Source organism: Rattus norvegicus, chromosome 11 (genome assembly GCF_021556685.1).
Source record: "Rattus norvegicus strain SHRSP/BbbUtx chromosome 11, alternate assembly SHRSP_T2T, whole genome shotgun sequence".
Classification (NCBI taxonomy): Eukaryota; Metazoa; Chordata; class Mammalia; order Rodentia; family Muridae; genus Rattus; species Rattus norvegicus.
The window spans coordinates 44,125,520-44,152,367 of record NC_141544.1 but is presented as its reverse complement, the minus strand read 5'-3'; the positions used below and the strand labels follow the sequence as shown (position 1 = coordinate 44,152,367).

Genomic DNA, 26,848 nt, shown 5'->3' with positions numbered 1-26,848 from the left:
TGGTCTTTGGCAGTTCAAGGGTATAATTTTCTGTTTGAAATCACACAGCACTGAGTTTTCCAATAAGGCATGGGGTGGGGGGGGCTTGTCCTAGTTACAACAGGAGAAAGGAGATAAGGCAGGTACTTGTAGTCATAGACTGTTTCTACTCTGGAAGTTGGCTCTTACAGGTGACTCTGGGATAACAGTGGCTCCTCAGTGCCAGAAGTAGAACTGGAAAAGAAGTTCCTAATCTAGCATCGTGGTCCTGAGCTTTTCTTCAGGTTTAACATCTGATTGTTTTCTCTTCCGGCCCCTCATCAGGTTGTGAGGTAAGAAAAAAAAATCAACATCAAAACAAAAGCAGCAGCAGCAGCAGCAGCAACAACAACAAAACCCCTAAAATTTAAATAAATCAATCCCCAGTGGCAGAGTCTAGAGAATGAGCCCTTGGACTCCTTGCCTGGCTGGCATTCAGAGCTACTCTCTTTTGTGGGTCTGGGTTCCCTCAGAACAAGAATTTCCAGCGCAGGAGGACAGCAATTCCATTGCTCCAGCCCTTCTCTTTGTGAACTCAAAGCGAAGGTTCCTCTGCTCTGATCCAGGCATGGCCATGCACATAACATTTCATCTCAGTCTTCTTGAACTTCCCTCAGCTAAGGGAGGGGAGGCAGGGGAAGGGAAAGAAGCCGGGAAGAGGCAGAGGGGCAGGGGAGGGGCATTTAAACAGAGCTTGCCGGTGAATAAGTCAGTACTCCAATTGGGCACCCCAATCTCCTAATTCCTAAAATTAATTCGGGGGACCCCAGTGCTTTCCTCTGTTGAGTGTTTTACTGGCGACCAACTCTACTTAAAAAAACAACCAGCCTCCTGCAAATGGGAGGGGCCGCACACATGTTTATGAGTCTGTTTACTACAAGACGGAAAAATGTATTTCAAAGGAAAATGTCGAACCAAAGTGTAAAGTGCATGGCTTAATTCACCTGGGAATGTCCCTGGGAAGGAGCGTCTATCTCCTGAGTTTGGCCAAACCCTGGACTTTTGAATTTTTCCTCGCCCCTCTAACTAGCTCACCCCCTGCCCCTGCCCCTCCACGTGCAGCTGATGCCTGAATTTGAATCACAGTCGCCTCTCCACTGGATTATCTTTCAGTTCAGGAATTCAAGTTTTAAAATGTGGAAGCCCAGTCATTGTGACTTCGCCCTTGCCTCGTGACTCTAACAGAGTACAAGAGCATTCTTTTTTAACAAACAGACGAAAAACGTAAAACTTCGACTGTTGACGTTTTATTTTGTGGTTTCTGTACAGTTCAGGGGGACAGAGTTAGAGGTCAAATAAAACGCCAGTTAAATTCGGCTACTGTCAACAACCCAAAACTTCCAACATAAAAAAAAAAAATCAAAGCAAGCTGGTGGAGATTATGCAATAATCTTGGGTAATTTGCTAACGCTAATCACAAGCCAAGACGCAGACGCGGCATCGACGCATGCACTGGTCCAAGGAGTTCTTCAGCTGCCTTGCTGTGGTTAACAACCAGCGTCTTCCTGCCTGCAGCCAGGGGAGCTGGGTTTGTCCACCCACCGGCGGTTTGGGATCCTCGCCCGCTTACTTTAGTGAGAACGTTAATTACCGAGCTTCACAAGCCTACGCTACGACATGCCTTGCTATCTATTTTAGTAAGTCCAGAACACCGATGGCGTGGAACGTGGTTGGAATTTTGTTTTCAAGCAAGCTCAAATGTTGGTTAAGCTACCATTAGGGGAAGCAGAGACTAAGGAGTGTAAATTGCAACAAAACACCTGGGTGTGCGAGCCTGAAAGACAGAACTGTGAGGCCAGCCAGAGGAACTTCTCCACTCCGAAACCCAACGACCGAGGCGCTGTCACCACGCGCACTCGCGGGACACCGGACTCTGGGCTTTTCGGAGCGGCCCATCGGCAACACCCTTGATGTTTGTACTCGTGGCCTGGGCTTTCTAGACCTCCTAGATCCGCATGGGCTTGGCTGGTGAGAGCAAGGGAGCCTATGCGCTCAGGCCCCAGACAAGGAAAGAGGCCCCTCTGAGTGGACACTGTTGGGGAGCAGCTCTTAGGCCAGGGAACTGGCGGATGCCAGGGCACCAAGCTCGGGGACAGCCTTTCGCTGCACCCAGGGCAACCCCAACCCCATTGTACCGCATCGCCGGCTACCATCCTCCCGGTCTCCGCGATGCTCGCGGGTACAAAACCAGACCACCGGGTGGAGGTGTCACCTCCGCTACTGGGTGAGCTTATGGTGGGGAGGCAATGACTTCTGGCTCTAAACTGGTGGGATTCATCTAGAATCCCAGGCAACTGCGTCGCTCCTTGGAACACCCGCTTGGGTCACTTTAATTGCCAGGGAGTGGGGGCGGGGAAGAAGGCGCCCTACAGTCTGTCGTCTGGGTGAGAAGTCTGGAAATGTCCTCCTTTCTGGGGCCAGCTCTCCCTAGATCCAGGACGCGAGGGCGCGGGAAGATTGGCTGAGGTCGCGCCCCGCCCCGGGACCAGCCAGCCCTCACTTGGAGAACTGAGCCTGCACCGCTGCCAAGCCCAGGCCGGCGGGGACCAGATGCGGGAACTTGCACACCGCACAGGAGCAGAGGCCGGGGCTACCCGCGCCACCAGCGGGGAGAGCGAACTGGCCGCACGGTGGCTCGTCGAGCGCTAGAGACAGGTACTTGGTGGGGCGCAGCGTTTCGGGGGGTCCCACGGCGCCCGGTGCCAGCAGCACAGAGCCCGGCGCGGCGGCCAGCAGGGGCAGGCCCGCAAGGAGCAGGCGCGGGGCGGCGGGTCCCGCACCGTCGCCGAGCGCGCGGCGCAGCTCCTGCAGAGAGCTGCCCAGCAGCAGGATGTAGTTGCGGGCGAGCAGCAGCGTAGCGATCTTGGAGAGCTTACGGCCCGGCGCGCCCTGGCAGTGCGCCGCGGAGTAGGGTAGGATAACTTCGCGCAGCGCGTCCATGGCCAAGTTCAGGTCCTGCATGCGCTTCCGCTCGCGGCTGTTGATCTTGCGCCTCAGCTGCTGCTGCTGCTGCTCCTCTTTGGCGTCGGCCCGGGCGCCCCCGGACTCCGGCGCTGGTCCCCGAGGCTCAGCGAGCGGAGCTTCAGGCTTCTCACGCGCAGGTTTAGGGAGAAGGGACGCGGTAGAGGAGGAGGAGGTGGAGGAGGATGACGAGATGGGTGGCTGCCTGTAACCCACCAGCTCGTACAACGAAGCCCCGAGCTGCACATCTCCGGGCCGCTGTGGCCGCAACATGGTCGCGGGAGCCGCGTTCACACGCGCCTGGGAAACCGCATAGTACATCTGGGGCGGGGGCTGTGGGGGCGACCGAGGGCGCCCTTCACTGACGCCCGAGGGTGGGCCGGTCGGCAGATCGCCCTCCCCGCGGACCTGCGCGCGGGCGAACGACAGAGACGGGCAGTGCGCGCCTGACACCTTTAAACCCGGCTTGGGAACCTGCGAGGACCACGGTTGGTGGGGTGCAGCCAATAGAGGTGCGAGCTTGGTCACAGGCGAGTGTTCATTGGCCGCCTGTGCAGAGGTACAGCCAGAGTTGCCAGAGATGGTTATCGCGGGGCGCCTGCGCGGGTGCCGCAGTACCCGCCCCGGGAGAGGAAGGGAGGGAGCTTTATAGGGCGCAACACGGTTCCTTCGAGTTCTAGTTCAGCGGGTCATGCTAAAATGGCTTTTGCCTCTCTTTATCTCTCAAGCTCTATTCCCATCCCTTTTAATATTTACATTTGTCCATGTAAAATGTGATCCAGCCAGTAACTACCACTGGGAACTGCTGTAGCTGGAAGGAGAGCAGGGCAATCTGGGTTACAGAGTGAGAGGCTGATTGTTACAAAAAAAAAAAAAAAAGTCAAATATGTCTAACATGAAAAGTAGCATTCCTGAGTGCGCAGTTCAGTCGTTAAAACACCTGACTGTTCACAGAATTTTGCAACGGATGATCGGGACTTGTTAGCTTTTGCAAAACTTAAATCATTAAAACAACAAAACAACCCTATCTCTTGATAACCATTAAAAAAGAAAAACCTCTCTGCCTGTCTTAGTAACTAGGGGAGGAAGGGTTCGGTCCTCTTGTCTGACAGTTGCCAATCACAGCTCCTCACTGAGGGAAGTCAGCTCAGGAACTTAAGCAGGCACAGAGGCAAGAATTGAGAGCGAGCCCACCCACCAAGGGGAGCTCTTACTGACTTCCTTCCCAGAATCTGTGATGGTTACCTTAGACATCACAGGCCCACCTGTCTGGAATGGTGCCAACTCACAGTGGGCCGGGACCTCCCACATCAATTATTAATAAAAAAAACGCATCAAAGAGGTACCCACTGGGCTGATCTGGTGAAGTCAATTTCTCGTTTGAGGTTCCCTCTTCCCAGATATGTCCGTTTGACAACCAAGACGCCACTTCTCTGCCTTGGTAACCTTCATCCTGGGGTGTCTGCATGCCTTTGTTTTCTCAGGGAATCTCATATAAGCAGCAGCACACAGTGTTTGTCTTTTAGTGGCTGGCTCATTTTGGCGACTTAGCATGATTTCAGGCTTCAGCCCTGTCAGACATAGCATGCATCTCAATTCTTTTCCTCCTGTGCCCAAGGTTGGGCCCCACTCCATATTTATTGAAAGATCTTTAAACTTAAGATCCCCCTGTCTCCACCTCCCAGATGCTGGGAATACAAGCATTGACCGTGCCCAGTTTACGCACTGGTGTGGATCCGAAGCCAGAGTTTTGTGCACACCAGGCAAGCACTCTACCAACAGAACCACTCAGTTCTAGCCTCAGTTCTTCCTGCTGATAAAGCCAAATAGCACATTGTACTTCCCAGTGATGTCTTATGTTTCCCGAGCTCACAGAGGGAAGCTTCACCCTCACAGCTATCAGGACAATGTTCCTAAGAATATGGTCTACTCTGGTTTTACATTTAAGTACAAAACTTCCCAGCAGTCTCGGAGAACAAAATGTGTGGTTGCCTGACAGGGGCAGTAGGGTGGCTACTCTCTATTACTCTCACCTCAGCTCTCTGATCCAAAGGTCTACAGGGACGAAGGAGTCTTTGGGGTTACAGTTGTCTCTTCCTTCCCCAAAGGGATTCGAGCTCTTTTTATCAGTGACTTGACTCCTCCTTAAGCAAACCCCACTCTGATCAGAAAGAAAATAACACCCTACATTCCTAGCCATCGAGGGCGGCACCAAATATTTCTCTTCAAGTACAACAGGATTCCTAGTGAAAGCTAGCGTCCCTGCACATAAGCGGTACGCGCACCTGCAGCTAGTTAGAGTCACAAAATGTCTCCAGACCTCTGGAGACCAGTTTGGTATCTAAACTTGGACTGTCCGATAGGGTAGCAGCAGGTGGTCATGTCAGCGGACATTCATTAATAAACGAAGCTCAGAACTGTGTCTGCAGTTGCACACTCGTTGCCTCAGGTGCACAAAGGGATAGTTGTTACCTGCAGAACAGCAGATGTATGCACACTCCTCCCATGGCTGGAAGTTCAGATCTATCATGAAACAGAAGACGCACCTCTTCTCCCTTGATACCTTGGGCAAGACAGGAGTGTCCACCATAAGAACTGATGTTTGCTGTGAGCACACTTGGTGTGCTTGCTGACTTCAAGACAGCCATGTTCTTTCGCCAACATTCATCCCATGGGCCCACTTGAGGCTCTGCTTCCAAGCTCCAAGTGAACTTGTAACATCCTGTGTTGGTGCAGGTTCAACAGAGCTTTCCTCTGCCTGGGATACGTCCCAGCTGCCCTCTTTCAGTATTTTTGACCAACCACTGGCTCCATTGCTGCGGCCCTGATTGTTTTAGGTGTGGATATTCTCTTGTCCAGGCAGGATGGTTTCCAGAGCAGGGAGTCACCCACTCGTCTACATTTGTCTGAAGCTCAGTACTGTGCTTTTGCATCTCCTGTGTGTCCAAGAGATGTGAAGGGGGTTTGAGGTCACCGCTAGTTCACAATAATACATTGGAAATGTGCAAATGCCCGGAAGTGCTCATTCAAGAGTGTGGGCAGGTTTACAGAGAGGAGGACGCTCTCACTGGGACCCCACTTGGGGACAGGAGGTGGCTGGAAGAAGCTGAGTTTAAAAAAAAACCAAAAAGCAAAATCATACCAGACAGGAAGCAAAGTGACAATGAAGAAACAGAGATTTCAACACTTCACGAATCATGTCACCCTTAGGCAGAGCTGTCTGTTTGAAATGTTTTCACAGATACCTGCGTTTGAGTAGCTGAGCATTTTTGATCCCCATTAAACATGTCAAAACTGAGATTTTCAGGAAGTGCTAGACTACTGAATGCCTTCAGACAGGAAAGACAAAACTTTTCTATCAGTAAATGGCTTCTCAGAAACCCTTCTCAGAGGCCCAGGAGAGAGTGGTAAGGGAAAGGGTTTCACATTGGGTGGGTAAAAGGACCAAATGCCCAGCTAAAGTCTACCCAGCACTGACAAGGTTATGTGTTCAAGCTATGCTCAGGAAGAATAGGGACGCTATCTCCAGAAAGCCCGCACCACCTTGGCAGCCCCTGTCCAGCATGTTTCCTCTGGACCCCTTAGTCCAAAGTACCAGATCAGGCAAGCTTTGGTGACCCCTCCCTCTGGCTTTCTTCTCTGCCCAGTCCCTAGGCAGGGTCTGAGGCAGTGAAATAGGGAGACAGAACCCAGAACTGAGTCATAATGGTTCAGAGTGTCCTCTCTAAGTTTCCCAACCACAGGCAGGGGCACCAAGAATCTTGCCTCCAGGAGACACTTTTGCTGTGGGTATTCCCAAAGGGAGTTTTTACCCTTGGCTTTACTTCATCGTCCCCTTCTTGGAGAAGAAACAAGTCCCCACCACCACCACCATGAAGAATAACGGTAGTCAGCCTGCATTTAGGTATCCCAGTGGAGGGCCCCAGAAGAGAGTTCCGGGTGGCCGTACGGTCCCAACATGGGCACAGGATTTGGCATTCTTTGGAGCTGGTGACTTGGATGGCCCCTTGTGCCGGGCCCAGAGCTCCAACAGCATGCAAAGCGTGACAGCTGGCAAAGGCCAGTGAGGCATTGTGGCCACTGGCAGGGACCCATGCAGTCTGTCTCAAGGGGAGGCAGCTGCTGTGGCCTCCCACATTCAGGACATGCTTGGGGAACAAGTTGCACCAGCCTTAACAACGCTCTTGTCTTCACCCAAATGGGTTCTCGTTCTCTCTCTCTCTCTCTCTCTCTCTCTCTCTCTCTCTCTCTCTCTGTGTGTGTGTGTGTGTGTGTGTGTGTGTGTTATCTCTGTCCCTTTCTGTCTCTCTGTCTCTCTCTCTCTGTGTGTGTGTGTATATATATATATATATATATATATATATATATATATATATATCTGTGTGTCTGTGTGTATCTGTCTCTGTCTCTGTCTCTCTCTGTCTCTGTCTGTGTGTGTGTGTGTGTGTGTGTATACATGTGCTCACATTCATGATGGATTCCAGCCATGGAATGTGAATCTCAGGCTCCCTTTTCCTCACATAGAAATGTAGGCTACTCTGCCTACCTTGGTATTGGGCTGAAAGGGTGGAGCCTCTGAAATGGCAGGCGCTGGGTGATGTGCAGATTTCTAAGCACGAGAACAGGCTGTGACACTGAAGCCTAATATAGCTTCTCTTAAGACACGTTCCTCTCACAAGCAGCCAGCTAAGCGTTCAGAGGTTTGTGCTAAAATGTGATACATAAACTGGCTGGAGTTAAGACTGGCAGATGATGGAACTTGTATTCCAGAGCATGAAGAAGGAAACCTTTGAAATGTTTAAATTATTCTACAAGTGTTGCAGTTTACACCATCAGTATGAAAAGTGGCAGCCACATCCGATGCCTGGTCCCCTGTTGCCCCCAGATTTAACTTTCCTGGAATAGAAGAGGCAGGAAAGTGCCAGGGAGAACAGCTTCATGCTGGATTTCTCTTTTGAGGGAGAGGAGAGTAATATTAAAGAAAAAAAGATATTCTTTGCTGTGTCTTCCTGGCTGGAGAAAAACACTCTGAACCACCTCACCAGAGTTTAAATCCCTCTTAGAAATAACTATTTAAATAAAGGTTCCATCTGAAACAATGTTGAAGACCATGTGTGGAGTCCATTTTCAAAAGTCAGTGCAGTTAATCAAATGTAATGTCTGGTGCCTGACCATAATGTTTTAAAAATCTATATAGCTACCTCCACTGTGCAGGGCACAGGCAGGAACACGCTATTCTCTTTGGTGGTGATAACACTGGAGGTTACCAGAGATAGGTATATTTTATGAAGACTAAAGAGTTTATCTTATTTCGAGGGTGGGCATGTGTACATGCATGTGCCACATATAGAAACCAAAGGTTAATGCCATTCCTCTGTCTTTCTCTACCTTGGTTTTGAGATTGTCTCTCACTGAACCTGGTTCTCATTGGTTGGCTAGTGAGCTCTGCGGATCCACCTGTCTCCCCACCTGCTTGTCTTCCTTGCCACAGAACTGGGGTTACAGATGTGTGCTGCTACACCTGGGCTTACCTGGGTGCTGGAGATGTCACATGCAGGCCCTCCTGCTGCACAGCACATGGTGTCCTCAGAGGCGGCTCCCCAGCCATTACTTTATTTTGCATAAAGCCATTGGCACTTGATTTTAATAAATTTTACTACTTCAAATGATTTCTGAATCCAAAAATAATCATATGACATATTTTGGGAAACTAGAAAAATAAATTAAGGGGCATCTGTGTGTTTGGGGGCGTTCCCTAGACTAACAAAAGCTTGGTTCAGCTATTGGTGACATAATTCAAGCAGATGGGCCCATGCCCTCCCCCATTTTTTTTTTTGAAATTCAGAGTGACCTAGCAGAAGTAGATGTTCTTTGCTCCTGTGAAAACAGTGAAAGTGCCCTTGTTCGTGTAGGCTGTATAAAAACACCACTGTTCATCTCACTCTACAGCCAAGAACTATTCGGAATGATTCGTGAAAGGTGAAACAGTGTTTTTCTCTTAATGACGGTGGGAGATGTTTTCTGCCACTTCAAAAGCAGGTCAGTGGAATGCAGGGCATCAGGTACATTTGGTAGATGAGGTAGGAATCATGGCGTGTGAACTCTTTATATGTTAGCGCGCGCGTGCGCACACACACACACACATACACACACACACACACACACACACACACACACACACACACACACATCTAATCTGGTTTAGGGCAGAGCAAAAATATTTTCTGAGCTTCTCTGAAAAATTAGTAACTGAAGCCAAATGTTCCCAAGGCTTCCAGCGAGACAACGAAAAGATACAATTTGCTTGGAAGGCTGCGGCTAATTTATAACACAATGTCCAATGTCATGGTTAGTTTTGTTGCAAAAATTTGGCAGCCTCACCCAGAGGCTCAGGCAGCCTGAAAAGATGTGAGCCGGTTCTGGCTGCAGCATCTCTCACTCGCTGGATGTTCCAAATGGTTCAAACAAGCCCTTTCATAGAGACGCGGGGCCAAGTGTGCTCAAAGGAATGAGGAGAAACAAAGGTGGTGTGAAGTCACTTCCCTGCACTGGGTCCAGCCATCCGGTTCCACTCTTTCCCCCATTGAACAGGCAGAATGCGACAGGAAGAGGGGGGATCAAGGGAACAAACGGGCTGATGTGTTCGGGGAGAGAATGGAGAGGGGCGGGGCTTCGGGCTGCCAAACCTTCATTCTAGGTTTTCAGACCGGACTGAATGAAGAATTATAGAAACCCGAAAGGTAATCAAATATGGGTCACTGAAGCGCTGAGACCAAGTTGCTAAGACACCTGCAGAGGCAGAGGGCTCTGGAAGTCAGTGTGGGCCCCCATAGTTGCTTGGGCAAGACACCCTGCCTGGGGTACAGAAGGGGACTGTTCACATGCTCACCTGTTGTTTGCTGTTGGCTCCTAGTTCTTTCCCCGCCACCACATGCCAGTCAGAGCCAGAGCCTGAACCTGGCTCCAGATTAGACCACCAACGGGAGGAGCAGGACTGTGAAAGGCTTCCCAGAGTGCAGTTGAGGTGACCAAAGCCTCTGCCTGCCTCGCCACATGGTGCTCTGACCTGGAAATATTAACCCAGAAGCTGGAGACGTTGGATAAATTTGCAGATATCCTGAGAAGTTTCTGCTCAAAGGCTCAGCCCATTTGTGTCTTACAGAGTGGCGCCCTCAGCCCTGATCAGGAGATAAAAGCTGGCTATACGGAAATCTTTCTCCTTGAAAATAGGGCTAATAGTATTTATGTCTCCGAGGTATGGTAAGGACTGGGAAAAATGTAAATAGCATGTCCTGTCTAAAGCCTGGCATGCAGAAACTGTTCAGTCCTTAAGACTTTTCAGTTATTACTTTACTTCCGACAACTGCAGTATCCCAGGTTAACTTGCTTTAAGAACGAATTTGCTCAGTGGCAAGCATTTGGGGTGCTCTGTCCCCTAGCATACATGCCTCACACCCCAGATGTCCCACCCTTGAGTGTTTTTGGAACACTGTTCTGGTCTCACTAAACCAAACTGGCAACAGTGTGCAAAGAAGGGTGTGTGGCTATCAGCTCGATGTGGGCCCAAACACGGGCAGAGGGCTGCTATGAGGACTCTGAGATGGACACCTGGCTTTGACGCTGGGCCCCTAGCTTACTAGCTGTGCAGTTAGGAATAAGAGACTTAGCATGTTCCTGCGCTAGGGATGATTGACTTGAACGTGTCTATAGGATCTTGGTGAAAATGGAGTGGATTGATGTCCAGGCACAGAGAAAAAGCATGGTAGCACTTCCTGTTGCTATCATTCTGTGAACAATTGTGATGGCTTCACTGTGCCCTTGAAATGTGTGTTGAAATCCTACCCCCAGAACCTCAGAATGTGTCATTAGTGGCCCCCACAGGCTCACTGCAAATGGGATTAGCTGGGATGAGGTCACTAGAGTAGGTATAATCTATGTGACTGGTATGCTTATGAAAAGGGGAAAACACACACACACACACATTCACACACTCTCACACTCACACCCTCACACTCACATACACACACACTTTCACTCTTTTTTTAGAGATTTATTTATTACATATTAACATATTGTAGTTGTCTTCAGACACACCAGAAGAGGGCATCAGATCTCATTACAGATGGTTGTGAGCCACCATGTGGTTGCTGGGATTTGAACTCAGGACCTCTGGAAGAGCAGTCAGTGTCTTAACTGCTGAGCCATCTCTCCAGCCCTTTTAAAAATAAATCTTTGTTTATTTGTTTTAGTTTTTTTTAAGATTTATTTATTATATATGAGTACACTGTCACTGTCTTCAGACACACCAGAAGAGGGCGCCAGATTGCATTACAGATGGTTGTGAGCCACCATGTGAGCGCTAGGAATTGAACTCAGGACTTCTGGAAGAGCAGTCATTGCTCTTAACCACTGAGCCATCTCTCCAGCCCTTCACACTCACACTTTTACACATGCACACTCACACACTCTCACTCTTACACACGCACACTCAGACACTCACATACACATTCACACTCTCACACACACATTTTCACACACAGGCACACTCTCTCATATACATCAACACATGCACACTCTCACACATTCACACACTCTTACACACTCACACAGGCACACTCTCACACACACATGCACACTCACATACTCTTACACACATTCGCACTCACACACATACTTACATACTCTCACACACACTCACACACATAGACTCTTTCTCTCTCTCTCTCTCTCACACACACACACACACACACACACACACACACACACACACACACCCTTAGAGATGAAGTCAAAAGCAAAGACTCAGACAAAAAGCTAAGAGACAGAGAAGATCGCCATCAAACCATCAGAAGTTAGGGTAGAGGCAGGGAACTGATTCCCTTGCCTTAGAGGGGAAGAAGCCAATCCTGCCACCAGCTTGATCTTAGACTTTGATTCCCTCCCCAAACAGTGAGATGGTGGAGTTCTACCAGGAATGCCTAGCCTGCTGCCTCTAGAATGGGTAGGAAAATTGTACAGCATAAAACTGTAAGCTTACTCAGATGCCGAGATGCTATCTGTTTTTTTTTTCCCTCACTCAATTGCACGGTTCTTGCGTGTGAACTTGGTACGTGGAGCCATAACCCACTGTCCAAAGGTTGGACCCTTCTGGAAGACACCCAGTGGCACTTTGATTTAGTAGCCAGAGCTGACTCATTCAAACTCTGAGCTGGCTCCTACACTGGGCAGCGACTGGCTGGGCAGACTCTGTGGTCAGAGTTTCTATGCTCAAACTCATCTCTGCTTAGCGTATGCAGCTTGGCCATTTAAAGGTGTGTGAATATGGATGGGCTACTTAGCCTCTCGGTGCCCAAGTTGATCGCTGTATACAGCAAAGTTCATAATTACCTTGAATATACTTAAGTACCTTTGAAAGGGTTGGCTGGGTAGAGGCCAACATCCGTGCAGGGATGCTGCTGCTGCTAATGGTGATGATGGTGGTGGTGGTGGTGTTGGTGGTGGTGGTGATGATGATGATGATGATGATGATGATGATCTGGGGACCAGTTTTGAGGACACTGAGGTTTCAGCATACCAGTTAAAGTAACTGGGGTCTCTAGGTCTGTGATCAGGTCAGAAGTCAGGAGTGGAGAGATCAGGCCATTATAGTAGGAAACAGGATGGAAGGAAGACAAGGAGGTTGCCAGAAGGAATAACTCCATGACCCCAGCCTGAAGGACCTAGATTACTGCCATCTTTTGTTCTCAACGGCAGTTCATAGAAAGATTGACACATAGGGACATAGTCTTCCTCTGGACTGCCAATCAGGCAAAGCATGCTTCAGAAATATGGTAAGCCTAAGTCACCTAACAGTGCCTTGCACAAGTCAAGCTCCTTGTAAGATGTGGCTTTAAGGCCCGGGGTTTGCAGTGGGCAGTGCATGCTCTGCCTGGGCTGTGCTCACATCTCACCAGCTGTGATGGGGCTGGGCTGTTCCTGCAGATGAATGGCCCATTTATTGTTTTACAAACTATTTTCTCATCTCTTATCTCACTAGAACCTTCCACGACCTCTATGGAAGCTAAGACCCAGAGAGCCTTAGAGGCCCAGCCCAGTACTGCCCTGGTGCAGAGCTTGGGGTAAGACAGGAATCATTCTTGATGCTGCTAACACTCTGCCTTTCTTGATGCCCGCATGTGTGCATATGTGGTCAGGACTGGAAGCTTGCAATTCTCGTATCTGAAAAACAAAACCCACTCCCTCCTTCTGTGTTTGTAGAATCATGAGTTCCATTGACAGAGCTTCCCTGATCAGTTGGAAACTGGGCTAGCCTGATGACACTGTTATGCCAGAATATTCTAGACTTTCTCAAGAGTGGGCATAGCTTTCTGTTAGTCCCCCTGGCCGTGGGGGTTGGGGGCAGAGGGCAGCTGTGACAACTGCTACTGCTTCCCACACTGCTCAGAGTCTGAGGTCGGGACAATTTCACGCTCCTTCATCCCTATTATGACCTCCAGGCGCATGGCAGCTGCTTGACTCCAGAGCGGGAGACAGGAAGTATTATATTGTTGTTAGTAACACTTAAGATGGGAATAACGCTGTGATGAACTCAGTCTATTCTTCTCAATTTTAACGGTGGATCCATTAAAATTATACTGAGTGCTCAGGACACATTTTAAAAAACAATTGTTTCTATCGACACTTGCTTGTAGGATGAGATCCTTGCCAAGAAAGCGGTGCTTGTGTCCCTCAGCCAAATGGAAGGGCTGCAGTGCCTGTCATTCTGCAGAGCACTGGCGCACTGAGAGTATTGGACATTTGGGTTAGCCTGGATGGAAACGTCACCTCTGGGGAAGATAGGACACGCCCATCCATGCTCCTACCCTCCCCTACTTTGGTCCTGGGCTGGTCCTAGCAAGCTGGGACATTATTGCTGAAATCTCTGTGGACTCCTCTGCTCCAGGCCCTGATAGCTTTGAGCTGAGGTTACCCAGTAGGGCAGGGAGAGGCCCTGGGAGGCCCTCCGGGGTGTAGTTTATCATATCCACTCTTCTTCCTGTTGCTCAGAGCCTCCTGTAGTCATGTGGTCTCAGGGTGTCTTCCTGGACTTCGAAAGGTCTGCACTGTGCCTCACAAGCACTGTTAGCGATCTCCAATCTCCAGTGTCACATAGTCACTCAGCATAACCCAGGCTGCTCCAAAACTGGTCCACCTGACCTTGTCCCCCAAAGCTCATGCATTGGAACGCTCCCCCAAGAGCCTCTGCTTAGGATATTTGGAGAAGAGACCTTTTGGAAAGCAACTGGGATTGAATGGAGTCCTGGGGCTATTTCCCATGTTGGGATTCATGACTCAGGAACAAAGACCTGAGCTACTCTGCCTGCTCTTGGTGGTGGTGGTGATGGTCCTCTTCCTTGTTCGATGCAGCAAGAAGGCTCCTGCCAGATGTTAACATTGTGTGCACCTGGCCTTCTCAGTCTCCATGAACCCCCAAACTTCTATGCTTTCTAATAGTCCTGGTCTTGGGTATTCTGATTGTCTTAGTCAGGGTTTCTATTCCTGCACAAAACATCATGACCAAGAAGCAAGTTGGGGAGGAAAGGGTTTATTCAGCTTACACTTCCACATTGCTGTTCATCACCAAAGGAAGTCAGGACAGGAACTTACACCACCGGGCAGGAACCTGGAGGCAGGAGCTGATGCAGAGGCCATGGAGGGTGCTACTTATTGGATTGCTCAGCTTGCTTTCTTATAGAACCCAGGACTACCAGCCTAGGGATGGCACCACCCACAATGGGCTGGCCTCCCACCCATGATCACTAATTGAGAAAATGCCTTACAGCTGGATCTCATGGAGGTATTTCCTCAAGGGAGGCTCCTTTATCTGTGATAACTCAAGCTTGTGTCAAGTTGACACACAAAACCAGCTAGTATACTGACACAGACAGAATATGAATGATATCCTCTACTTAACAGAACTCACCCACCACAGAAAACTTAACTGTCTGTTGAGCATACCCAGGAGAATTGTGATCTACCTTCTAGTTGAATTCAGAGCTTTCCCTGTAAGAGTCTTTTAGGTGAATGGACCAGTCTTTATATTATCATGCTAATAATAGAGAAAATGAGGTAGCCTGGGCTAGATAACACCCTAGATATGCCCACTGCACGCAGTGCTCTTCTCATGCCTGTGCCAGTGTCCCTGAGTGTTCATTCTTCCTTGGCCTTTCATTTACCCGTTGTTAGGCAACACGCTCTTCTCTGTTGTCTCTCACCTGTTGGTAGGCAGCGTGATCTTGGAGATGCAGCCATGTGTGTCTCCAGCGATCTCAGGCTGGAGGCTCTCCTAACTCACTGTAAGAAGAGTGGGGGTTGCTGTGTGAACAGGATGAGTGAGCTGCCCTTGGGTGGTCTCTCTCCTTGCTCTCTGTCCTGCTCTTTCCGTCCCTGTATCAGGATGCTGTAGATGTTACAATTATCCCAGGTTCAGGCCACCGCTGATGGCTGCCCATCTATGAGATACTCTGTGTTAAATAGGGGAGGCTGTGTGCTAGGAAGTGATTATCCTCATGGTGGCCCGAGTCAAAATTTGATGGTTCCAGCTTCTCTGGCCCATGCCCTGAGCTGACTCTGTAGAGACTCCACTTGAGTGTTGACCATCTTGTCTCTACCTTCAGGAGCAAGGAGTGTGTCCATCAAGATCTCATCTTTTTTCTTATGTGTGTGCCACGAAAGACAGAGGTGCCAGAGAGGGGAAGGCCATGGGATAGACACAGCCCGTGTTTCAACTCTTCGCTTTAAGTTCCATGATGATGAGGTATAGCTGAGCTTCTTAGGTTTTACTTTCTCCTGGACAGATGACCAACATGCCAGCTTCCTCCAGCAGACAACCCCAGCCACAATTCTTAATTCAAACACGGGGTCCTTTATACCCAAAAGCTTTGGCAGCTCCCCAATGCGTTTATAACTCAATTCAAAGGCCCAGAAGACTCTCCACAATGGACTCTAAAGCTTTAGGGCTTTTAGAAGTTTGGGGACACCATTCAAGGGACCACAAAGAGAGAGAGAGGTGGGGGGGAGACAGGGAGAGAGACAAAGAGACAGAGAGAGACAGAGAGAGACAGAGAGACAGAGAGACAGAGACAGAGAGACAAAGAGACAGAGAGACAGAGAGACAGACAGAGACAGACAGAGACAGAGAGACAGAGAGACAGAGACAGAGACAGACAGAGACAGACAGAGACAGAGAGACAAAGAGACAGAGAGACAAAGAGACAGAGAGACAAAGAGACAGAGAGACAAAGAGACAGAGAGACAAAGAGACAGAGATCGACAGAGACAGAGAGACAGAGACAGAGACAGAGGCAGAGACAGAGGCAGAGAGACAGAGAGATGTCTTGAGAACAATATGATGGTAACTACTTATCTTCGACCTCTCATCCTACCACCAGAGCCCAGCTCCAGCCCTAGCCCCAAGGTCATCAGCTCAAGCCTGCATGGGTCTTTCTGCAGCAGGCAGCCTCATCCCTGACTCATACAGTTGCTCTTGTCACCATTCAACACCTGCTGGTCACACAGTCCCAATGCTGTAGCTTTCTTTTGCAGTCATCTCACCCTGGTGCCTACCCTGACTCAGATCCACAGTCACTCTCTTCCGTTCTTTCCTCACAAGTTTCCCTCCCTGCCTGTCATTATAAGTGTGTCTGTCCCTAGGGCCGAGAACCCTTTCTGGGACTCCATAAAGTCCTGTTGTTCAGTGAACCTTAATTGCATCCGTTCTACCACGAGGAGGGTTCTTTGCCATCTATCCTTTCATAGCTGTACCTGTGGCTATTGGGGAATGAGATGTCCCCAGCACCTGCAGGAACTGACCCGCTTTCCCTGCCTGGGCTCTCATGTGAGGGCAGCTCCTGTTGATGGCTGCCTTCTTCTACCGGGACATTGCAGAGCCATAGGTCAACTGTGCTTATGTTCAGCCATCTTTATCACTGGCTGGCAAGCTCAGGGGAGGCTCTAGACTGCTACACACAGATGGTCAGAACCTCCATTCTATTCCACTGGACAAATCCAAGTCCCCTCTTCGAGTCCCTTGAGGCCAGACAGTGTCCTGTTTCTCCTCTCATACCTCCTCCGAAGGCTGCTCTTGGCCTTGCATACCACGGCTTTCCTGTACTTTTGCATTGGGGACACCTTTTCCTCTCTGATTGGAGGACACCAGCTCATTGGCCATGCTCCCATTGGCCGAGAAGAAATGTCCCAGGGCACAGAAGATCCAGTCTTTCCCATGTTACTCTGAGGCAGTGCATCTCTGAGGTGGAGGTCTATTTAAAAGGGCAAGAAGGAGGAGTGAGCTGCTGAGTAGCTAGTCTCCAAAGACTGCACCCGTGCCTTCTGCCTCCATGTTCAGAGCATTCCAGTGTGGAACCTGGGGGGCACTCTTTAATCAGGAGAACACAGGAGATAGAAGCCATGATGTCCTGGCCTAACTAGGGAGTGTCCCATCCCACTTTGTTCACAGCTGTGTGAGGCTGGTGTCGCTGCTGTTCTGAGACTTCCCTTCTCTGACGAGAGAGTTGAGGCTTGGAGAAGTGATTTGTCTCTAACCAGTCTCACCCACAAATCAACCTTGAGGACACAAGGTAAAACTCCTGAACTCTGATGGCATGGTAGCCCAGGGTCCGCACCTGTTTCTAGAGAAAGAACCAGAGAATAGATTTGTTTTCTAAAAACTGAACCAAACCAAAAGTAAAGATATGGTTGGTCTCTGGTTTTTTGTTTTGTTTTGCTGTTTTGTTTTGTTTTTCTGTAACTTCCATAGGCTCCCACTTCTCCAGGTATAGATGGGGTTTGCCTGGGTCTCTTTCTGCCATTTCTGACTTATAAATTCTGCAGTTGCTCCTTCATATGGTGCTAAGTGGCTAAGAAGAGTTCTTGACTTTTTTATTCTGCCAATGCTTGCATTTAAACTCTGTGACTATTTGAGACATCCAAGAAAATAGTGTTTGAAAAGCTATCTGGGAAGCAGGAGAAGGCAGGGGTCCAGGTTAGCCCCACCTCACCTCATCTGGGGCCCTTTCCTTTCTTACATCTTAGAGACTTAAAGAGTCGTTTTGCTTTTATATTGATGAGGTTGAAAGCGGGCATCAAGAGACCTCCCTTAACAGTCAGGGGAAAAGACTTCTTAGATCTTTTAGATCAGCGGTTCTCAACCTTCCTAGTGCTGTGACCCTTTAATCCAGCTCCTCATGTTATGGTGATCTGAACCATAAAATTACTTCATGGCTACTTCAAAATTGTAATTTCACTACTGTGATAAATCACAATGTAAATATCTGTGTTTCCTGGTGGTGGTCTTAGGCTCTGAACCACTGTTTCAGACATTTTTGCAAGCCTGAAAACAGCAGTCAGCTTAGGCTTCAGGACACAGATCATGCAGGTGGGAACACCTGGAAAGGGGTTTGACTGTGCTCTGCTGTTTGGGAATCTTTGATGCCATAGGTCTTGTAGTTTGTCATTTCCTCACTCTGGAGAGAGCCACCTGTCACGCCACCCTGACATCATAGCAACAGACAAATAGGAAACCTGCATCCTTGCCTCACAGATGTCATAAGACTTTTTAAAGGTAGTGTTTCAGTAGTGTTCTAGCCTGGTCCTCACTATGTAGCCCAGGCTGGTCTACCTCAGCCTCTCAAGTGCTGAGATAACAGGTGTGTGTCACCAGCTAGGCTAATCATTTAATTTATCTTTCTATTTGGAGAAAGATGTTTACATTGACCAGCATTGGTTTTCCAGAGAACAGAAACACTCTTAGATGCTTCCCAGTTCCTATTTAGTCTCTGGAATAATTTTGGATAAGAGGAAATTACAGCAGTAGGCTAAGGGTGCAGCTCCTGGGGTGGAGATTTGAGGCCAGCTGGGAGACAGCAGACCCTGGCAGAGAGGAAGCAGGTGGAAAAGTTTGTTTCCTTCGCCTCTTACTTTCTTGCAACAGACTCTTACTATGTTGCCAAAATTGTCTTTGAAGTCCCAAGGGCTAGGCTTATAGCTGATTGCCGCCATGCTGGGCTCGGCTTCTTTTCATTTTATGTGTATAAAAGCAAGAATCCGTCCTGGGCCTATCAGAAAACCAATGCATTTCTACCCAAGAACAGCAAGTACTCGATAATAAAGCTAGCTAGCAAAGTAAGACCCACTAAACAGGACATTCTCAAAGGTCTCTGCACTGGCTCGTTCCCAAGCAATGCATGGTTGGTTCTCATGCACATGACCACTAAGACAGGTCCCAGAAGTGTGCAGTGGGTGCCAGGTTGGAAGTTGGCAGGTGGGAGTGTTGGCATTCAAATTCAGCTCTGCCTAAGTCCAAGAAGGTCTGAGCTGTTTCTCTGAACCTTGAACTTAGAGCTACAACACCAGACCTCAGATTGAGCTCTAGCCCAGAGCTGTCCCTCTTGGTGTGCTGTGCTTATGTGGACTGACAATCAAAGCTATCCTCTAGAGGTCTGGTGAGATCCTCTAGAGATTGGGACAGCGTAAAGTGCCCTAGTGTCTGTGTCATTAGGCTGAGGGTTTTTCTCTTAATGGTACCACTTCTAGCTGCTTTTTTGCAACCATAGGAGGGGCTGCATGCTGCATGGATCCTAGCTGGCTGGATGACCACAGGACCTAGTTTGCCCCCAGGTCCTGTGTACAAATGGCCTCAACTTTTCTTCTTGGGGTCTTTTAAATTGTGGTTCTTTTTGATGGAACAGAGTTTAGGTATTCTTAGGTTTTCCTATTCCACCAGAGTAGCCTGTAAGTCACAGCAGGAAAAGAAAGCCCTCCAGCTTGAAACTGGTTAATTCCAAATCACTTTAAAGAGCAGATTTTGCGTTTGGCCAAGGCCCCTACAAAACCAGTTCTCTGCAGAGTCTTTCTTTACAGTGTGAGCGCAGTGTCCCTGCACTCTAACAGTGCACCAGCCTGCAGGGGGACCGAGAGTAGTCATGCTTTCCTATCAGGTCTCTTAAGTAGTGCTAGGCTTGAATTATGTCACCTCCAAAAGATTTGTTAGGGTCCCAGTCCCAGTGCCTCAGGTGAAACCTTTTGTGGGGATAGGGTCTTCATGGTGGCAATCAAGCTACAGTGAGGTCATTATGGTTGGTCTAACCTGACCTGAGATATCCCGACACAGAACATGTGGAGAGAGAGGGTAGACTGTGCACACCAAGGAAGAGGACTCCGCCTCTCTATCCTCAGAAGGAGCAGACTGCCTCAACCTCAGGTTTACTTCTGGCCTCCAAACTGAGACAATCCCCACCTGCTGTCAGGGCACTCGGCCGATGGCAGCCATAGTCCACAGAGTATGCACTTGCTTCTAGAGGAACCTGGGAAGAGCTCCTGGTCAATGTGCTTTACAGCTGAAAGGAGTTCTGTGTGACCCTGGGAGGAGAGTGGGGGCCCCACGCTGACGTTGGTTCTGGAAGACTCAGAAAGCAAGACATCTAGTATTCCTCCCCACTTACATATTTTGAATTTTCCAAAGAGAAGGTGACGTGTAGGCCAAGATTTGTCCCCAGTCCTCAATGCCCACCCATTGCCATTAATTGGAATATATCTAAAATTCAAAAGTATGTGGATTTGAGTAGCTCTTAAAATCGTCCAAGTCATGGAGTTGAGGGTACAACTCAGAGGTACATCCTGTTGCTTGATGTGCATATGCTCTGGTTCTGTTCCCAGAAAACAAAACAAAAGCCTTAAATATACGGGCCGCTCTCCCACTGGGGACTAGTGTATAGTTCAGGAATAAATCTTATGCTTAGAATATGTGAGGGGCTAAGTTCCATTCTGTCTCTGTCTCTGTCTCTCTCTGTCTCAGTTTCTGTGTCTCTGTCTCTCTCTGTCTCTCTCTGTCTCTCTCTGTCTCTCTGTCTCTGTCTCTGTCTCTGTCTCTCTCTCTCTCTCTCTCTCTCTCTCTCTCTGTGTGTATTGAATAAATAAAATTATCCAGGTCTGGATCTACTCACTGTTGTATCCCTGACTGTGTAGTGTAGTTACTGGTTTAGAACTAAGCACACATTTCTGTTTTGCTATTCTTGACACTTACAGCGGTCGGAATATATGATTCTTGTGTTGGAGAATACAGTATGCCCAAGCCAGCAAAGCCAGATCCATCCTAATTCTAAGGACTGGAGGAGCCTAATGGGGGCTGACAGTTGCAGGTGACAGTCCTAACCAGTCCTGGATCAGATGAGAAGTTTATAGGCTGTTAATAAACTGGAACCAATTGGTGACCGTGGGCTGATTGTGCCTGTGGCTGGGGACGCAGGTCCTTGGGAGCGTTCACACTTGTGCTGTGTTATCTGCATAGAGCGGAGGCGCCTGCCGCTCTTGCATTTGTTACAGAGAATAGACATATGTCCCTCACACTAGCTCAGGGAATAGCTAATGAAGCAACACAATGATTGCTTGTGCCCTGGGCTGTGACAAACCAGGCTCTGTCACGCTCTCACAGAACCACGAAATGCTAGTGTGTTTTTAATAGACAATAATGAATATATTTGAAATATATTAGAATTGATTTAGCTTGTGCATTCAACTTTAAAAAGAAAAAACAAAAATAAAGAATGCTGTCTCCAGAAAAGGATTTTGTCCATTTGAATGGTGGTGAGCTAGGAGTGAGAGTCCGCTCTCAGTAAACACATTAGATGGTGTTGTTATAACTTTCTTATACTTTTAATGAGTAGATTATATACTTTGGGGTGGGAGCTGTATTTTATGCAGTATTTGCATAAAAAAGGCATACTCCAGCCATGGTGGTGGTTTCCAGCATTTTCTGGAGGCAAAACGCTTTAAGCAGGGGATGCTTTTCTTGTGCTAAATCTTGGCATCCCTCCTTTAATGTCAGTGGGACTCACAAAAAATTTTTAACTAAAAAATTAAATTGTGAAAGCATTTTAGTACATTGAGTTCAGGCAAATCTTAATGTGGATTCCAGCACCCCAACTACCAGCTCTCAGCCTGGCACCCACTACATACCGGCAGCTTAGGGTTTCCTAAGAGTCCCCACCTTTCCCAGTTGTCCTGGGGGAGAGTACCAATGGCACCCTGGTGGGAACAAGCCACCACAGAAGAGAGCTCTGAGAAGGTTGGTTTCAGTGGTTACTACTGTATCAGTAATAAGTCGTATTAGTAGCCTTAATTCTCCCTAAGAGAGGTGTGATTGCAGAGCTGTATGATACGCTGGGATTCCTCTCAGAACAAAAAATATGAAGTGATTTTTCTTTCCTCTACCTTATACTCTTATGATCAGGACAAAAGACATGACACTAGCCATGCTGCTGAGACACATCAGGGATCCCTTGTTGGAAAACAAGAATTTCAAGATCCTAACAGCAGAACACTGGCCCAAGCTTGTGGCTGATCCATCAAGGAGATGCATAGCTGCTGACAGAGCAGGTGGCCAACCTGTCAGGAGTCATTTTATTCTCAACCAGGACACAAAGGAAGAGGAGACAGAGGACCAGGGCACGAATGGAGCTTATGTGAGCTGAAATGAGTTAAAAATGGGGATTCCAGATTTAACTTGTTCATTCGCACCAGATATTTGTGTGTGAGTGAGGTGAATGTGCATGTGTACGTGTGTGTTTCAGAGAGAGAGAGAGAGAGAGAGAGAGAGAGAGAGAGAGAGAGAGAGAATGAATATAGGTTAGAGGTCAATGCCTGCCTGAGTGATAAGTAGGGAAGGCATACCAGAATACTGGACTGGTAAGAACTGCAAAGACTCATGGGAGGAACATTACAGAAAGGACAGAAATGGACAGTGGCCTGCTTAGTCATCCCAAGGCATCTAGAAACAAACCTGTAGTAGAACAGGGTTGTTGACTGTGGGTGACTGAATCAAGGACTCCTTTGAGTAAGAGATCAAGGTGTTCAATTCCCTTGTATCAAATATCGCAAGCAGTGTATATAATCTGTGCACATGATCTCATACCCTTTAATCACCTCTAGATACTGACAACATCTAATACCGTGCTGATGCAGTGTGAGCAATGGTCACGTTGTGCTATTTAAAGAAAAAAAGTATAAAAATAATCTGTGTAAATTTTCCCCAAAGTATCTTTCCTTCCTTCTCTCTTCCTTTCTTCTTTCTCTCGTGGAGCAGAGCCTCATGGAGACAGGCTCTACATCTTGAGTGTTGGAATTATCAGCCTGGAATTACAGCCATGCTTGGTTGATGGGCACTGGGGATGGAACGCGGGGTTTCCTGCACCGCAGGCAAGTATTCGATTGAAGAGCTACAACACCAGTCTCTCCAACTCCAGGCTCTCCCTCACATGTGTTTTTTTTTTAATCAGAAGTTAATGAAATCTTTGAATGCTGAAGTTAAGGAGACAGAAAACTATTAATAAATTGTGAAAGCGGCAGGGAGAGGCACCAGAGAGTTTGAGAATATGATTCTGTTTGTCTATTTTGATTGATTATGTCCATCGTTTCATGAATCTTCATACTTATTTGTGGTGGTTTGTACATGTTTGGCCAAGGGAGGGGCACTATTAGGAGGCGTGGCCTTGTTGGAGTAGGTGTGGCCTTATTGGAATAGGTGTATCACTGTGGGTGTGGCCTTTAAGACCTTCGAGCTAGCTGCCTAGAAGCCAGTCCTTTCCTAGCGGCCTTCAGATGAAGATGTAGAACTCTCAGCTCCTCCTGCACCATGTCTGCCTGTCCTGCTCCCACCTTGGTGATTATGAATTGAACCTCTAACCTGTAAACCAGCCCCAATTAAATGTTGTCCTTCTAAGACTTGCCTTGGTCATGGTATCTGTTCACAGCAGTAAACCCCGACTCATACAATATTCTTTCACAGATAGAGAAGACACGCACAGCCTCCTGTATCTGCAGCACCATTCACAATAGCTAAGAAAAAGGAAAACCTAAGTGTCCATCAACTGACTTGAAAGAGAGAAAGAAAGAAAGAAAGAAAGAAAGAAAGAAAGAAAGAAAGAGAGAGAGAGAAAGGAAGGAAGGAAGGAAGAAATAAAAGGAAAAAAAACAGATACTCTGTCAGTTGTGACAACATGGATGGAGCTAGAGATCACTGTGGTGCATGAGATAAGCCAGGCACGGAAGAACGAAAGCCACACGAGCTCATCCATGTGTGGGACACACGAGCTCATCCATGTGTGGGATACTAAGAAGTTAGTTCCATACAAGTTAAGAGTAGAACAGCAGCTGCCAAAGGCTGGAGATAGCGGGGTGGAGGGAGAGACGGAGAAAGGTCGACAGGTGGACTCAAGCTACAATAAACAGGAGTGAGAAAGGTTTAAACAGAAAGTGTTAAAGTCAGGTTCGACATTATGCAATGCATATATGACTCAAAGCACTACATGGTATCCATAAGTATATAACGCATGTTTATGGGTTGGTTATTAAACGGAGGAAAAGTAAACTTTAAAGAAAGAGAAAGCAAAATTAGACTTGAGAGACAACCTCAAGTTAGGGGGGAGAAAACATCTACCCAGGGATAGGGTGACTGGCACTGGGCAGGCCCTGAGTGTTGTGTTTTATAGAAAAGAGTCAGGATATGTCTGGTAGAGGCGCGATATGGTGAGCTGGAGGGGGTACCTCTGTGCACCCACGCTGAGGCACCTCTTCCCCATGAGGGACCAGCCACACAATGGTATAGAATAGAGTTTATTTAGGGCATGGGGAGGGGAGTTGAGGATGGAGCAGAGATAGAGAAAGAAAGGCAGAGGGGAGGGGGGAGGCAGGAACGTGTGGAGAGAGAGGGAGGAAGGGAATGGGAAGAGAAGAGTCAGAGAGGGTCAGAAAGTAAGAGGGTAGATGTAAGAGAGTGAGTAGGGCAAACAGCCTCGTTTATAGTGAGTCAAGCACACCTGTGGCCTGTTACCTGTTGCCAGGTAACTGTGGGACAGTCTAGAAGGAATGCTAACACTGGGCCTGAGGCCAAAGGCAATGTAAGAAACGGTGAGACTATAAGCCAGCAATTCGCTTATTACTACCCTCGCTCGCTAAGAATGAATGGTTTCTTCGGGGGCAAAAGGAGCAGTGACTTCCTTATCTTTTGGTTGAGTGACTATGGCCAAACCTGGAGAAACACCTGTGTTTTGGAGCATAGGGTTGGTGACAGACTGGAGAAAGGTTGGAAATCCACCTGGTGAGTCAATTATTTCACAATTCATCTTAAACATCAACTTGAAGGGATTACAGTGGCCTTACGGACAAACCTCTGGCCAAGCCTGAGGAGCTTCTAGATTAGGTTGAGGTGGAAAGGCTCACCCTCAGTGAGAGTCGCACCATTCAGTGGGGGGAAGTGGGGTGGAGCACGGACTCGATAAAGGGACAAGGTGAGCACCAGCATTCTTCTTCTCTGGCTGCTTCCTGACCACAGGTGCACTGTGCCAAGCCGTGAGCGAGCCGTGAGGGTCCCCGCACCGTGACTTCCCGCCATGATGGAGTGCACCCTCCGTTATGAGCAACCCAACTGCTCTGTCAGGTGTTCTGCTATAACAGTGAGACAAGTAACTACCGTGACCTTCCTCTGAACCTTTTTCTCTTTATCTCTGAGGCGATAACATCAGATTAGCTCATTGATCCTCCGTCATGGAGTCAGAGACAGGCGTTCAGACTGACATACTCCTTTCTAGTGGGCCAGGACAGAGTTTATTCCTTGCGGTCACCTTTGTGCAAATCTCCTGGGCATGTACTGTGATTTTATTAACCTGGAGGTTGAGGTGATATTTGTTCTACGACACGATGCTAAATGGCTCAAATCACAATGGTTTTGGTGGCTTTCTGTTTTGATCTGGGGAAGACTGTAATGGCCGCTGTCCTGGTCAGTCATCTTTCTTCCCCTGCTACTTATCAGTGTCCTCCTAGCTGTCTTGATGCACAGTCAGGTTTGTGAGCCAGGAGCTGAGACTCTGCTCTTACGTTAGTCAGAAGGCTCTCTAAGCAGAGTGAACCCAAGGGCAGTCTGATATTTAGCTTTCCTCAAATCTTTGTTCCCACCTGATCCATCTTCTAGGACCCATTTAAATTCTCAGCCTTCCTCTAGCCTGCGCCTACTTTTGAGCACTGTATCTGCCTAGTCTCTTATCATCTCTGGAATCACCCAGGACCTGGGACCTCCCCCGTGTACGACAGCCATTATTCAGTGTCCTCATCAGCCCTGCCATCTCTTTAGCTGGTCCTCCTAGAGAGAAGGGCATGAACCTCATTGGGAGAGCCTTGTATGCTCCTGCCCGGACGCTGTGGGTACTGACTCTGGTTGGACTTCTCTGAGCCGGTGTCCCACCAGGTCACCGAGTCATCTCAGCATGATAATCGATGCCCCCTGCTCACTGTCACCTCAGCCCAGTGAGCATCATGCTCTCTTTCCAGTGGGGCAGGACATAGTTTATTCATCACGGTCACCTTCATGCAAATCTCCTGGGCATGTATTTCTTGTGATTTTATTAGCCTGGAGGTTAAGGTTATATTTGTTTCACGACATGATGCTAAGTGCCTCAAATCACAAAGGTTTTCCGTAGCTTTCTGTTTTGATTGGGGAAGACTGCGTAACAGCCACTGTCCTGGTCAGTCATGTTTCTCCCCCACCCCCACTATTTATTAAGCAATCTTGTGCCAGAAAACAAAATGACAAAGGTTACATTAGTACAATGGGGAAAGGCAGAGGTAGAGTTTGGGATGTTGGGGACCAGAGTGGGGGACCAGTGCCATATGTCAGATGGAGAAAGCCTGATTCCTCTGTATCGGATTTCCTTGTTTATTACACTCCTGACTTCATCCCCGTGGTGTAAAAATAGCACACATGCGCACGTGCATGCACTCACACACACACACACACACACACACACACACACACACACACACACCACACCTCACATAGTAA

The 26,848-nt window shown here is 48.3% G+C and overlaps 2 protein-coding genes across 2 annotated transcripts in view; one reads left to right on the top strand and one right to left on the bottom strand.

The window, feature by feature from the left end:
• Nucleotides 1–1,249: 1,249 nt before the first annotated feature.
• Nucleotides 1,250–3,393, bottom strand: Olig1 (oligodendrocyte transcription factor 1). The gene is given in 1 exon segment (NM_021770.4): nucleotides 1,250–3,393. A coding segment is annotated over 1 exon segment (786 nt). The 5' UTR covers nucleotides 3,301–3,393; the 3' UTR covers nucleotides 1,250–2,514.
• The window catches only part of LOC120095612 (uncharacterized), a 121,360-nt gene continuing 97,028 nt past the window's right edge, over nucleotides 2,517–26,848 (top strand). Inside the window, exon 1 of the mRNA XM_087577267.1 lies at nucleotides 2,517–2,673. The gene's annotated coding sequence lies outside the window, so the exon portion shown is untranslated. The remainder of the gene's footprint in view (nucleotides 2,674–26,848) is intronic.